This window comes from Lepisosteus oculatus, chromosome 3, assembly GCF_040954835.1.
Source record: "Lepisosteus oculatus isolate fLepOcu1 chromosome 3, fLepOcu1.hap2, whole genome shotgun sequence".
NCBI lineage: Eukaryota > Metazoa > Chordata > Actinopteri > Semionotiformes > Lepisosteidae > Lepisosteus > Lepisosteus oculatus.
This window is the reverse complement of record NC_090698.1, coordinates 40,217,514-40,233,196: the sequence shown is the minus strand read 5'-3', so window position 1 is coordinate 40,233,196 and position 15,683 is coordinate 40,217,514. Positions and strand designations below refer to the sequence as shown.

The window sequence follows — 15,683 nt, the reverse complement described above, 5'->3', positions numbered from 1 at the left end:
ATATGGGCCACATTGGTCAATTCATTCTTTCTTGATGTCTTTTAATATAATGTTGTATAGTCCTGTTACTTTTCAATTCTACTGTTACAATGCAGTGTAAAGTATTAGTTATTTCTGTGGTTATTGATCTTGAAAACAAAGTGTCCCCTAGGGTATACTGATTTTCAAGAAAATATATATCACCACTATATCAATCCTGTACAGGAAATGGATCCTGGCAGAGAGGAGACAAATATGATGCAGAAGCCAAGCAGGCATATGCTGCCCTCAAGACTGTGACATTATTGAGGAGTATCAAGCCAGAGTTTGAAAACTTCTCAGTAGAGGTGAAAAAGTCACTCCAGAAAGTTGGACTGGATGAAGAAGGTGAAAATGTGCGTAAGTTGTACAACAGGTTTCTTTGGCTGCTTTGATTTGGGGTCATTTTCACAACTCTTACCATTCTATTTTAGACTAGATCTCCGTTGCATAACATTTCTATTTGTTTATTTCACTGTTAGACCAGGAAATGCAAATGGGTGTTGTTTGTGAAAGAAAATGATTGAAACTAATGTTGTGCTAGTGCACTGTTTATACAGCATTGTGTAATATATTTTCACAAGACAAACATCTGCATTAGAGTCTTAAGTTAAGGCATGCTCAGGATTTCATTTGAAATGAGAAGCTATTTATGAAAATTAGCTGTATTTTCTTGTGGGAAGATGAAATGCAAATGATGGAGGGCTGCATTTTCCACGTTTGTGCTTGTTTCAGACAAGCCTTTTAGTGGATGATGTTTAATTTCCTAAGGGTAATTGATCGGTTGCAGACACAGCTTAATGTAGCCTGAAGTCAGAGACCAGCAGCCCTCTTGTTTGTGTTCCTGAATGGCACAACCAGGGGTTCCATACAGTTTTGAAGTTACCAGCCAGGGAGACTGTTAAAGCTTCGCCTTGGTTATTGTTCCTTTACGTCAGCCCTTATTGAAAAGCCATCTAGGTTTTGTGACAGGGAATAGCAGGAGCTGTCATGTTGAAACAAACGATGGCTGATGAATGGACTGCTGAAGGTTAATAGCCATAGTAAAGGCCTGGATGTTTGGCTGTCTGAAACTTGGGAGAAAATTCATTAAAACAAGAACAGAACTGGCCTCTAGAAGATTTGACACAAATGAAAAGCAGACTAGCTGTAGGATTCTAAATCATTTGTGAATATAAATGTTGAACTTTAAATGTATTTGCTACAATTTCTCTGTTTTAAAGGTTTCTGTACACACATAGAATACTTAATTTACAATAAATCAATACAATTCTGTTTAATATTTATAATTCATCATGATCATGACACATAATGAATAAATGAGAGGGATAATCATCATCATTATATTATACAAAGGGACAAGTAAACGTTCTGTTTCCTCTCTTCTCTTTTCAGCATGGAATAAACCTATTACTTGTTCCTTTGCAGACTATGCATGCTGACGCTGCTACCCACCTGAATCATTATATTATATATTGTATATTGAAATATTGTTTTATCTGCTATTTTCTCTTAAGATTAGAACAAGTCTTGAAACACACTTACTTTCATACAATTATTGTGAATGTCAAATTCATGTTACCTAATGAAAAGATGTTCTGATGTTATTATACTGTATAACAGACTTGAGTCAGGGTTTTATGGACACCAAAGTTGATATCTTATTTGTAATTAGTGGTGATGAAAAAGCAATGCAAGGTGATGGTGGTTCTAGTTTGCTCTACAAACCACATTTAGGATAACTGCAATATTTGGTCAATATTATCCCTCAGTGTCTTAATGGAACCAGAAAACAATAGCTCCAGAAATGAATTGGAAAACAATTAAGATCAGTTTTTTGAGAAGATGTAGTTCTGTATCTTCTCCCTAGGTACAGTACTTTAAATGGGCTGGTTGCTCACAAAGAGAGCCAGGCTTGAAGTATAAACACAGGAACTAAAAGTATAACATTAAAAGAAATGGAGATGAAAATGGGATTTACACAAAGGTACAAGGAAATAAATCTACAGTACCCTGCAAAAGTATTCAAACCCTTGCACAACTTTGGAAAAGTCGTGATTTCATAAATTTTCACATTTGTTTGCTATGGCAAAAATTAAATTAAATTAGGTGCACAAATGAACTTAACAAGGTACTACCCAGACACTGCCTTGATCAGGTTGTTCCTCTAAACTAAGCAGCTGAGCAAGGAGGAAATAGTAAGGGATGCCACTCTGGGGCTAACAGCAACTTTGAATGAGTTACAGTGTTTAATGGCTGATAGGTGAGAAAATCTACATACAGTACAGTAGGTCAACAATATCCTGGTCTCTCCACAAAACGAACCCATATGGAGATTGCAACACATCAACTACTGTAAGTTATGCTGCAAATATGTGGCAAAAGGGTTTAAGGTCATATAAGACAAAATTGAATGTTTTGGTCTAAATGCAAAAAGATACTGTATATCTGATACAAATGGAACATACAGTATTGCATCCCTCAGTCAACATCATCCCTACTGTTAAGAATGGTGGTGGTGGCTTGATGTTATGAGGCTGCTTCTCATCAATACTGATGGCAAAGTTCTGGCAAATCATAGAAGAAAACCTGGACAAAAAAATACCTTTCAGTAGGACAGTGATCCAAAGCACACTGCAGTGGTTTAATACTAAGCAAGTCAATGTCCTAGAGTGGCCTTGTTGAAGTCCTGACTTGAATCCTATTGGGAATCTGCTGTCCGTAAGTGATCCCCAAACAACCTGAGAAAGCTTGAGAAAATCTGCCAAGATGAATGGGCAAAAATTGAAACTGCCAATGAAATTACCCAAAAGACTGGCTGTAGCTGTTGTCAAAGGTGCTTGCACCAAATATTGATTTCACAGTTCTGAATACTTATGCAGTTAGCATATTTAAGTTTTTTATCTTTAGCTTTTGCAGATATTTACTGTGACTAATCTTACACTTAAAGGTCTTTGAGCATTCAGGTGTGAATATAATATAGTTTAAAATGTTGTGCAATTTCACAAAATGCGAGATCATAGGAAGGGTGTGAATAAGGCAAATCATATGATTGCATATTCTGTAAAACAGCAAACCCAAAGTTCTTTCAAATATTCAATTTCGTACATGGTGCTAACGTGATTTCACTTCAAAATGCTCCACATTGGACATTTCCAAGACCAAGATTTTGAGAAGTATCATAAGATTTAGTTAGGAATTAATCAAGTGCAAGGTATAATGTGTAACTAACAGTTCTTTCCGGACCCTATGTGGACGACACAATCCAAAGAAGTGGGGGAACACTAGGAAAATGTCATGCAGGGATACGGGGCTGAAAACAGGGGGGCGTGTCCAAAGTGCGCTGGTGCACGGGGAAGGTGTGTCCGAGGCAAACAATCCAGAAGTAATCCATAAAGGGAATCCAAAAACACAAGAATAAGTCCATAGCCAGGTGATCCATCCAAACAAGGAATTAAAACCATGAACCGGGTCGGAACCGGCGGACAGGGAACTGGAACAGAGATTAAAACCTTAACGGGACCAGGGCTTCCAGGTCCCAGACTCGCACGGTGCGGAAACCAGATGTAGAGCCAGGATGAGCGTCAGCGCCTGGCTTTTAAGGTGGGCTTGGAAAAGGGATCAGGTGCACAGAATTAAGTCTAAAGTGAAAGGGCTGGAGCACCCTTAAGGAGGGGGGACTATAATCATGACATAATGTACATTAATAAGGAACAGCTTGGTTGAAAAGGAAAACACATAATTGAATCAAAGCAAAGCATTAACATACAATTCTTGAGTTGGTTAGTGTCACATGCTACAAATAGGTCTAAAGTCACTAAGAAATATAAAGTCACTTGGTATCATCTTCATCATATTATTGCTGTTCTTTTGTTATATCACCCTATCTCACTTTCTCCTTTAACTGTTCTTTATAGCAACGCAATTGAGATTTTTTTTTTAAATGTATTTTATTTACTCAATATGCAGTTTATTAGAATTCAGTGTATAACATTTTTTAAATTCAGTCCTTCTTTTGCTCATACTGCAGATGCATTTCAGTATAGACCTACATTACTGAAAATTAAAATGGTTCCCAAAGCTGAATAATAATTATATGATAAATTATACAGGGCTAAGATTGTAATATACCTCAAATGACCTACAGAGCCCTGTGTGATGCTGAATGGAATGTACCATGCGAACAGAAAAGACTACCAATTGATAAATTAAACACAGGCAATAAAAATGCATAATCTATTTCTGTTGCGATCTATATGCTTATCTTATTAATTCAGAGCAAACAAGTGCATGTTTTTCAGCTATGGATACATTATGTATTAGAGCAAAAATATGTCTGATGTTTGTACCACAGATAAGTGGATAGGAAAGGATTGCGATTAAGTTTCAAAGTGCAATCCCTCGTAATAGGCACACCTTATAATAAATAATAACACCTTAATAATAAATTAATAGTTTAATCTCACATGATTTGCAAGCAATAAGTCACAGTGACTGAAATTACACATGTGTTTAGTGAAGACGTGGTCCAGGAAATGGTACTCTTCTTACCACTCAAACAAAATACACCTACACATTAGTTGGTGTAAAATATCTGCTGACTGCATTTATTTAATTATTATTTTCTGCATGTCTTTCCCCTGCAAAAAGCATTTTCAGTGTGAAAAAGAACATAGAAACGTATAAATTATTACCTATAAGGATTGTACTTGGGATTTTTCTGTAAGAAATACTAAACAGTTCTGCAGTGAATAACTTCTTCCCAAAATATTTATATGCAATGACAACCAGTAGGTGGGTGTGTTGGATTATTGCACTGTTAAATTCATTCAGGAATGCTGGAGATGTAGGAGCAGAGGAAGAATTATTTTTAATCTCCTTGAAATATTTCTCTAAAATTGTTCTCCTTTCCAGAATTTTTAAAGAACTCATTAAATCTGTCTGTGGATCTGCAGATACCAATCCTGTGAGATAATGGAAATAATTAGATTTATTAATGAAAGTAGCACCTCATCATCAGGGCAAAAGTGCACAGGGGAAAATAACACATCTTTTCATTCATCTGGTTAAAGGGATGCCTAAGTAGACCAGAAAAGATGAACAATTGGTTGCTTTTCCTTGAAGTGTTTTTGAGACTAATGAAAAGACTAATTTATAGTCTTGAACCATAAATACTGAAGCAAGAGACCAAAAGGTTACTTTTAATTGCAAGAAAGCAGCCAGTTATTAAGGCACCCTCTAATTTTCTTATTTTTCTTTAATTTGTTTGAATATATCTTAGAATATCTTTTTTTAGGTTGATGATATACTGTTGGTGAAGATGAATTTTGCAGGAGATAATGCAGTGCACAGTTGAGGAGACAGAAGCAGTGCTGAACAATTTCTACTAGCAGTGATATAATCCTTCCACAATGATGCTACAACGTGTTGTGTTCTTACTTGTGTGCCCTAGAGGCAAAACCTACAGTAAATTCCAGTAATTGGGTTTAAATTGTTAACTTAAATCCTTTCTACCTGACAGGCAGATCATCTCATCCATTTAAATGCTGCAGAATATTGGCCATTTTAAGCATTTTGATGGCTTAAGATGGTGTACTTTTATGTACTTTCTTACCTCGACTTACACTTATACTATGTTTAAAGATTCAGCTGCACTGCTTGTCCATTCTTTCATTTTTATTGTTTAAACACATTTGAATTTAATGAAGCAGTTACAGAACCTTAGTGATAAAGTCCATCTGATATTCAGTTATTTTTTGTTTCCCAATGTACAGCACGATAAAAGACAAATGTGATACCACTGAGACTGATCTTCTTTATTGGGATAATCGTGGCTGGGTGCAGTGAAGTGAAATGGCCAAATTACCAATGTTACCATACCAATGTCCAAGTCCATTTCACTAGATTAGTGATGAATGTGGGGTCACCCTTGAATTCCTTTTGTCTTTGTTTTGAAGACCTTCATCTCAAGTGATTACTTAGGAACACTGAAGCAAGAATGCAAACCTTATAGAATTTAAACTCAGCTGAAAGTCAGGTGCCAGCTTGCCAAGCCAGTGACAGCTGTATGAGAAAGAATAACAAAGAGATCTGCACACCCAGCATTATCAAGGATTGTTAAATCTGTTGCATTTACTTCAATGGTGTAAACAAAGGATTTGGCTGCTTTGACAGGACTTTCATATTCTTCATTCTTACACAACATTGAAGCTCAATGCTCCAGTCAAGGGAAAGCTCTTATGAAGCTAAAGCAAATTTTTAATTGCCACACAAATCCTGTTTTCTCAAAAGGGGGGAGCATTGTGTAAACAAAAAACCTGTAGGTAGCTCTGTTGCAATATTTTTGTGTGGGGATAACTATCCCTAACTTAAGTCATTAGGGCTATTAAAAGAGAATGCATTTCTGCCCCAAAATAAATGTAAAAGTAATCATGGCAACAAGAAATATATTTACAAGGATTAGAACAGGAAGGTCTCCAGTTAGCCAGCTAGGCACTAATAATGCAAGAATCTTTGGTTACATTTTATGGTAGTTTCTGGGACCATCCCTTAACTCCTTCAATGTGCTCCCAATTCAGCTTCAGGCACTTTTTACTCTTATTTTAAATCTTGAAGCAAATAATCCTTTCACAAGTGTAGACTGGATCATTTTCAGCAGGAAACAAAACATAATAACAGTCCTGGAAGCTATTTTATAGTTTTAATGTAGAACCTATAAACAGTGTTTCAACATGCATCCAGAAATTTCTTTTGCTAGGAAACTAAATGGATTCAATAGTTGAGCCTCACATAACAATCCTCTAGTAAAAATCAAAAGTATATTTGCAGCCCCCTAGTGCCCCCAATTCACACAGACTTTGCCTAAGTATATGCTTCAGTAATTGTAGTTTAATAATATGAGTAAATAATGTTCCTGACATATTTGTGTTAATACCAGTTGACCTTAGGAGAGTGAACACACTAACAACTACAGTAAATAGAGAAGTTCTGCAAACCACGCATAAATATGGATTGCACTCCACATGTGAAAACCTAAAAGTGTAATTGTCCACAGGGGACAGTAAGGGACAGTAAGGGACAGACTCAACTGACCTTGCAGGAAAATTGATGGCAAACAGCACATCTTATTAATGTAGTGGGGTGGGCAACTTGCCCTAGGTGGTCTAGAATCAAAACAAGCACCAGCATCACTCTTGACATAGAATCTTATACTCAAAATACAGAATAAAATGCAATTAAACTTAACATGGAAATAAAAATGGAAAAGCACAGAGAATTTGTTTTTAAAAATCTCTCAAACAATGTGCTTTGTGATTTGCAAGATTCAGATTGTCGTGTACACCAGTGTAATTAATTTATTGTGATTCATTCAAAAATAAAAATTCTTTTAGGTTTTCACTGTTTTCTTTGAATTTACCATGTCAAGTACAGATGTCTTATAAAAGATAAGTTGGTTCATAACCCAAAATGTCAAGGACATCAAGGACACACATTGCTCAAATATTTTTATGATAATTCACAACTTTAGTAGGCATACTGTAAATATAACTTACATTTTATATTAAAAGTAATATTTAATTATATACATTAAGTGGAACTGATTTGTCTTAGAATTCTACTGAAATTCAAATTCAATTTGGTTCAACAAGTGGTTCAACTTCAAATGAGTTTTATAGGAATGTCAGTTAAAAATAAACCATTTTAAAACATTTTTATAGGGGCTTAATATTAAATCATCACATAACCTTATTATGGTTATGTGGGAGAGTACAACATTAACCAGGATTTGATTAAATTTTAAATTTTATTTGTTGATATGAGGTAAATGGTGTTTCTTTTTGGCTTCTGATATTTTTGCTTTTCTGAACACTGCCTTCATTGCTTCTGTTACAACCCTTGTAAAATCCCAGAAATGCATTGCAGGGTTAACAAACATCCCCTTTGTCCCTGGAATTCACTAGAGCATATCTTATAGACATATAACATGCCATTTTGATTGTCACATGAATGAAGGAAAAAAGATGAGTCAACATGTTTATACACAAAGGGGTGCTTTTAGTCAGCCTTGGAAAACGCTTCTATGTGGGGTACCTTTCATTATAAATTGTCTACGCTCATCCCAATTACTGTGCCAGGAATTACATCACTCTTTAATTTCACATCTACCACTGCTGACATGGGAAAGCAAAGCTCTGGGTGTTCACATACTGTAGACTGGTATATCTCTTAAATAACATTTTAGAATTGTATTGATTTTTGTGTGCATCTGATTATATCTGTGTTATTTATTTAAAATGAGGAAATCCTGTATGTTAAGTCAGCTGAGAATTTTACTACTGATACTGTAGGCAACCTTTTGTGTCTATCCCACTCGCTTTGCAATGGAGGAAGCATATTTCAATCAGCCAGGGAGCAATTTTCCACAATGAATGGCTCTATTCTCCTGCCAGAGCCCTTTAAAATCAGGGCAACAAGTGACAAACTGCATTCTTTTAAAAAAAAAGAATAGAGTGATCTAAAATCACATTCCAAAGTATCTGAACTGACCCATGGCCAAGAGCAATACAGTGTGCTGTATGGCAGTGTGCTGTGAGGACAACAGATTGGACATGGATTACATTTGTGTTCTAATGATTATTACAGTAAGACACCTGTGCTCTGGGCAGATTTGGGGATTGGTTTTAAAACAGATGTATTTTAACTTGCTCCTTAATCCCAATTAGAACAGACCAAAAGACCTAAAACTGCTAAAGGCATAAAATGATCTTAAATGCGAACTGTCAGTTAATTAATAAGAAAATTTAAAATTATTATGGTAAAAGGTATAGTATGAGTGATTATCAGGGGTATCCTCTGATCTTTAAGTAGCAACATTTCACATACATTAATATTATTAACTAACGTCTTTCAGCAGTTTAATGTGGATGACTCTTTATTGTAACACGATAGTTTCTTCCTATTATTCTAATTTGCATCTTAAGCTGTGATTAACAAGATTGTAACAAAAAAACTTGGACATACTGTTGAGCAAAAATGTGCTACGATTGACCACTTCTTGGTCAGAATTACTACCTAATTTGGATTTAGGGTTATAGCTAATAAGATTAAGGGTAATTGTCTCTCCCAATTACTGTACAAAGTTGATTTGAGATAAGAGTATTGAGGAAGTGGTGGTGTCCAATATAATTGTATTGCAAACTCTATTTACATTTACAGTTATCACTTTATTTAAATCAGATCTAGGCTATCCTGGCCTGAAGGCCTGCAAAAACACTGACTCTCCTGAAACAGTGCTGCCTGATCCCCAATATGATGAAAGTAAAATGTATAGTAGTCTCATGCTTATGTGGAAAACACAGTTGGAACCTAATAACTGCTGTTGCAAACACATTGAACATGCAAGCTGCAGAGCCTAAACAATGGTCAAATGAATTATAGACCCAGTATCTGGTCCACTAATGAAAAACATTTAAATGTCTCTAAGAGACCAGAGGAGTTCTGCCATTGAAACAGACTTGGTTTGCATTTTGAACTGTATTACACTCTAAAGCCAGTGTCAACCTCACTGATTAGTAGGCTTCAAACTTAGTTATCTGAATCTTAACACAGCTGTGGCTTAATTGTATGTGGTTAGCTATTATTACAGCAAACAAAATACGGTATTCTTCAATAGTTACAGTAGTTTTATGCTGTTTTTCTTTTTTCCTACTGCTTATAAGAGCCTTAGAAGAAAATTAATTTTGGAGGATGCCTTGTTCATGACTTTGTTTTTGCAATGCTTTCTTGAAGTAAATGGTGCAGATCTGTATCTTTTCACATGCAACTTTTTCCTGAAGTTGACGTTAACTATAAAGTTAGTTTATACTATTAAGAAAATGATTACACCATTATGTATATAAATGCAGGTTCACAAGATGAAATCAAATGTAAATCCTACAATGGAATATTATACAGAACCATGGGGAATGGGTTTTAAATTCCTTTATGTCTCATGCTTTCCTCTAGAAGACAAATAGTGTTTAAGTGTTTGTCTAGGAACAGACTTGTAGTCTAATTATTTTTGGGGTATTCAGGCAGTAAACCGTCTGTAAATGCTCACTTTTGTGTTCTGTGTGGCATTCTTTTGATGGCAGGCAGGGAAAGGCAATAGCTTTGGATAAAGAATGTCTGAATTACTGAGTTATTGATGTTGGGAATGCCTGTTCCAGGCACAAACATAAGAAATTCCCAACTGAAGATAATATTACTCCTGTGTACCACCACAGAACCTCAGTACATCCCACAGATTGTTTTATATTTGCTCTAGAATTAGAGCCATGAGGCAGACTGCACAAAGAGATGACTGTACTGAACTTATTGTGGAACTTTTCTCCGTGCTCTTAAAATGGTTCACAGCAATTACGCTTGTGGACAATGAACAGGTGAAACCAGTTGAAGCTGAAACATGTGTTGTGGAATTGCGGTACCTTTACTGTATTTCTTAGTATGTCAGAAGTCTTCACTTGTCTCATTTTATTTGGGTGGGTCCAAAATGCATGACTGCTATGATGACCCCGTTGCTAGGCATATCAGTTTAGCATATTCGTGGTACTAGATACCTCCTCTCTAGGATGTGTTATTATTGTATTTGCAGAGACTGTTCTTGTTACATATGGATTTAATTTAATTTTATCATTGGTGTCACTGGTATAGAAGTCCTTCCCAGTTCTTGTTCTTCAATAATTATATCATAGCAAATAGCAGAAAACTACAGTATGTTATACTGCTTTTCCATATTGATTTTATTTTTATGATTATTTTTCATGGATGTGCGGGGGTTTTATTGACCTTGGGATCTGGTGACAAAATTAAACCTATGGACTTGTTCAGAATCAACAGTGAAACTTGAACCAGAGAATATGAATGGAAAATACAAGGAAGTATATTTTAAAACTGAGAACAGGGGGTACTTTGTGTGAGTCTGGAACAAGCCATGTTGTTGAAGCCAATACCAAATGGTTCTTTCAAGAAAAAGATGGATGAGAACCTCAGGTCACTTAGCTAGTAAAAACCATATTAGTTAGTAGGCCAAATGGCCTCCTTTCCTTTGCAAACTGTACAGTATGTTCTTGTGTGGGATTGCATGCTTCTGAAATGTGAATACAAAGAAATACAAACCTTTGGTAACAATTCTAACTTCTTATTGTGCTGTAATTCCACTATCTCCAGTTATATTATTTAGCCACTGCTTGCATGTTTATGACTTTCAAATACAACCTTATTTTGTGTTATTTTCTAAACTTGTTTTGAGGACATCAGCTGTTCAGGGATATGGAGGCTTACACATCGCGATGAGGTTCTGAAATAATAAAGGTTAAAATGGTGATCAATCTCATGTGATATGGAAAGACATAACATTATTTGTGTGCTGTGTTTTGTGTTTTTGATGTTAACATTTCAATTTGATATCGAAATAGAAATGGGATATAAAACTTGCTTTATCAAATGCATTTTACATCTGTTGCTGTTGAAACATGTTGTTTTTTAAAAGACCCATTCCTCTTGGATAGATCATATCTAAACATTTTGCAACAAGAAATGAAGAAATTGTTTGTGTGCAGAGCAGTGACAGTTGAGATCACCAGGACAATGCACATCATTCTTAATGCAACTTATTTCTTTTCCATGCAGATCAATATGTTTGTGGAGGGTTTCCATGATGCTCTGTTGCTTTATGCCTTAGCCCTTCACGAAGTGATGAAAAATGGTTACACTAGGAAAGATGGAGCAAAAATTGTACAGCAAATGTGGAACAGAACTTTTGAAGGTAAGTTATTATGGGAAAATCCTCTCATCAATACTCCCGAAATATCCCAAAAGGCCCGAAATATGGCCTTGATGATGTGTGGGCTATTCACCCCTCCATTTAACCCCATTTCAGCTTCACCAAAGAAAAGTGATCAGTTTGAACATTCACTTTAAAAGATGTGTGTACATACTGTAATTTGTAATTCATCAAAATGGGACATCTTTGGAAGGTGGTAAATACTTTTGCAAGGCATCGTTTTAAGGTGAGCTGCTTTGTTTTCACACACTGATCTATAGCCTAAGAAACCAATGGCATTTGGATCATACAGTATTTCTACAGAAAAAAGGTGAACGATCCAGTTTAATCACATATATTTGTGCTTTATTGTTGAATTATTAATAGCAAATCTTACTCAATGTGAAAAATTATTGGGAATAAACTTTTTAAGTTTACAAATAAAATCCTAACACATCAGAAAGGAGGTTGTTGAGCATTAAATCAGAAGCACATCCCATGAGAATACTGTAGATTTCAAGGTAAGATTAAGAGCACATTACTGTGGAAAGAGGAACACTTTAAAATATCCCATCAAATCTAGCCTGCATGTGTTAGAGATGGAGGAAAGTCACCCACAGACAGCTCATTCAAATATGCAGAGAACATGCAAACATCTTACAGAAGAAGTATCCCAGAATTGAGCCCAGGTTTGCACAACACCACTGTGCTATCCATAAATAAAAGTATTAAGATCAATTTTGTAACTGAATACTACAGTTGAAATAAAGAAGACTGCTTCCTGTGTGTCATGCAAGACACAACCAGCCATTTTAGTTTAGCATTTTTAAGCTACTCTTTGCCATTACTGGAGAGCTACTGCTCCTCTACCTTACTACTCCAGAGATTTAGTATTGCATACTTCTTAATACAAATTCAATAGTTGAATTCAAGATTCCCATTAAGGAAAGTAATAGCCAGGAGTTAAATACACTTGCCTGAAGATTTAGTTAAAATTGAAAGTGCTGATTTGTACATTCCAGAATTCACCATCTTTTTTGAGGATTTCTAAAAAATGCAGTAAAGATAAGGCATCACTAAATAGCTAGTCACTGAGGTACAGTTACAAAAGAATATGCACCATTTAAGCCATTTATATGCTTAAGTGACTAAAGAGCCACATCCAACATGAAATAACAATGTTTTGTTCTGCAGGATCCCTAGAAAAACAAGGTCATATTTTCTCGTTTAAAAAAAAATAATACTTAAAAAATGTCAAGAATTTCGGAATGCAGACACAAGGATGAAATTACAATTTCTTGAGGGAAAGCCAACAAAAATGCTGGGAGACTGATGAGATTTCCTGTTGTATTGGCTGTCCGGACTGTGTTGACTCTTGCTCTTGTTTTCCTTGGAATGTACAGGTCTTGTAGCTAATTAATTTTCACATTCCCTGCATTCCATTCCTTAGGCATTGCAGGCCAGGTGTCTATGGATGCCAATGGTGATAGAAATGGGGATTTCTCTGTGATGTCCATAACAGATACTAAGGCAGGCACCCATGAGGTAAGCACACCTCATGTTCTTTTTTTCATGAATCATTCTACAAGAAGCACAGTGCCCATGTGTGGAAATTTTTAACTTTTTGACAGCTGTAGATACAATGTTTTCATCCTTACAGAAACCTTTTGTCTAAGCTCTTCATGCTGTCTGTGTTTTAAGAGGCAGATCTACGTTAGCTATTTAAATCTATCAAACTCTCGTATTTGATGTCCTAAACAATGTAGCACAGTATTTAAGCATGGCAACAAAAACCTGTGATATGCATACCATTCTGTGTTAGAAAATATCCTTTACAAAAACAACGGCATGTATTTGTTGCCAGTTGAATCTAAAATGCTTTATATTGCTGTGGAAATAGAGTTCAGTTACAAGACTTAACTGTGGCTATTTGTAAGCATTTTATGTACTAACAAATACATACTGTATCATGAATGTAAAAGCTTGCAATAAAGGCTGACATTAACAGTACAATTTTTACTATGATATACAGTACCATCCACTACCAAATGATATCCACCCATGAGAATAAGAACCTTAAATGGTATTCAGTAAAAGCACAATGTTTTAAATTAATAGAACCCTTAGATATTCAGAAAGTCATCATATGAATTAACAGTGGAAGGAAACCAATTCAGGAAGAGAAGACATGGGCAATTACTGCCATGGAGTCATTGATAAAGGCACTGACTTCTGGGAGTTATGACCTTTGTGCTCTTTTGTCTTTCTCCTTTAGGTTATTGCTAACTACTATGGCATAAATGGAAGCTTTGAAATCCTGCCAAATATGAAGTTTGAACTTTTCCCTGCAGCAGGCAGACCGCGAAATCCTGAACCCCCAGAACATCCTGACAAATCATGTAAATTATTTCTGCTGTTTTTCTTTGTATTGTTGACCTTTGTCTAGTATTAAGCCTCAAAAGGCTAAGAAAGCTTTGCTGATACAGTATGTGCTTTTCTATCTAATTTTCAGTGATCCGATAAACCTAGTTTCTTGCAAAGGAAACTGAAATGAATGACAAACTCATTTACACAATTTACTGTGTAGTATGATGAGGAAATTGGTATCTTTACCAATAGTAGAATTTAACATACTGTACATGGTATTTGAAAATCTAGAGACAATTTTTTTATTAAATACTGTAACGCTTACGGCCGACAGGCACTGTGTAAGAGCCGGTGTACCAGAGCAGGTGATGTCACCGCCCTTCCCTGTGATAGCAGGACCACAGCTACTGGGCTGTGGAGAGATCTCTCTTTAGCTCACGGGGCTAGGTCGCTGCAGAGAGATGCGGGAGTCCCGGGTTTGAGCCCCCGATGGTGGGGGGCCGACCTAATGCGGCAAGGGCGCCCGCCTGAGCCCCCGTTGCGTTACAATATGTTTGTTTACTAAATAGCACTGATCATTTTTGTGTTGGAAATTCCACCTTTAAAGTACATGTAGTACATGTACATGTAGGAGCAGTAAATATTTATTCCTTCTTACCTAGGACCACATTTGGAAATCTTTATCTACTGAGAAGTGGCCATTAGAGTACATGGCACAAAGTGCACTGGTGTGTTATTGCTAAACACTAGTGACCTGCTGTGGTATTATAGTAGCTGAAGGCATCTTCATCTGAAGTCATGATGATTACTAATAGCTTTCTTTTGTTTCCTAAGCAGGTGGACTAGGAGTATCTGCAGTTACTGGTATTATAGTTGGAGCTCTTTTGGGAACTGCATTGCTAATGGCTTTCTACTTTTTCAGGTTAGTGATCCAGAAACAAAGCACTTTCTTAAAAACACACCTTCTGTTGTGTTTTTAAGAAACAGAAGCATATAAAAAATCAGACTTGGTTAAAATACTTGTTTAAACAAGGTTGAACCTTGTTTAGTTCATCTGTTTAGGCCTTACAGAAGCTGGTGGCACTTGTTTTTAAATGGATTAAATTAGCCATTAAAATAACATTTGAAATGTAGTCATTTGAAGTGTATGTGCTGCAGTCACATACAGTATACATAAATACATCAGGTTTTTATATTAATACTGTAAATACTTATACAGTACTTAATATATACTTTATTCTGTATAAGTATAAAATTCTAAATTCTTGATATATTTCCAAATACATCCATGTTAAGCTGCTTCTCCGCTTACAATAATTAAGAGACTGTAGTAATAATGTGATTGTTTATGGATTTAAGCATTATGTGTTCTAGTAAAAAACAATGCATGAAATAAATGAATGCAAGACACGTAAAACAACTTTTTAATTATTAATTTTAGAAAACTGAACTAAAATTATTTTTTTACACTGATTACAAAGAAAATTGCTGTATT

General features: G+C 35.7%; 1 protein-coding gene across 2 annotated transcripts in view; it reads left to right on the top strand.

Moving 5' to 3' along the window:
• Nucleotides 1-15,683, top strand: part of npr3 (natriuretic peptide receptor 3) — a 35,429-nt gene that overhangs the window by 12,755 nt on the left and 6,991 nt on the right. The window contains exons 3-7 of one of the 2 annotated variants that reach the window (XM_015365371.2): nucleotides 205-374; nucleotides 11,689-11,824; nucleotides 13,272-13,366; nucleotides 14,097-14,220; nucleotides 15,026-15,110. In XM_015365371.2, the coding sequence (XP_015220857.1) occupies nucleotides 205-374; nucleotides 11,689-11,824; nucleotides 13,272-13,366; nucleotides 14,097-14,220; nucleotides 15,026-15,110 (610 nt within the window). Of the gene's footprint in view, nucleotides 1-204; nucleotides 375-11,688; nucleotides 11,825-13,271; nucleotides 13,367-14,096; nucleotides 14,221-15,022; nucleotides 15,111-15,683 lie in introns of both variants that reach the window. The other variant, XM_015365365.2, reaches the window with a different exon arrangement.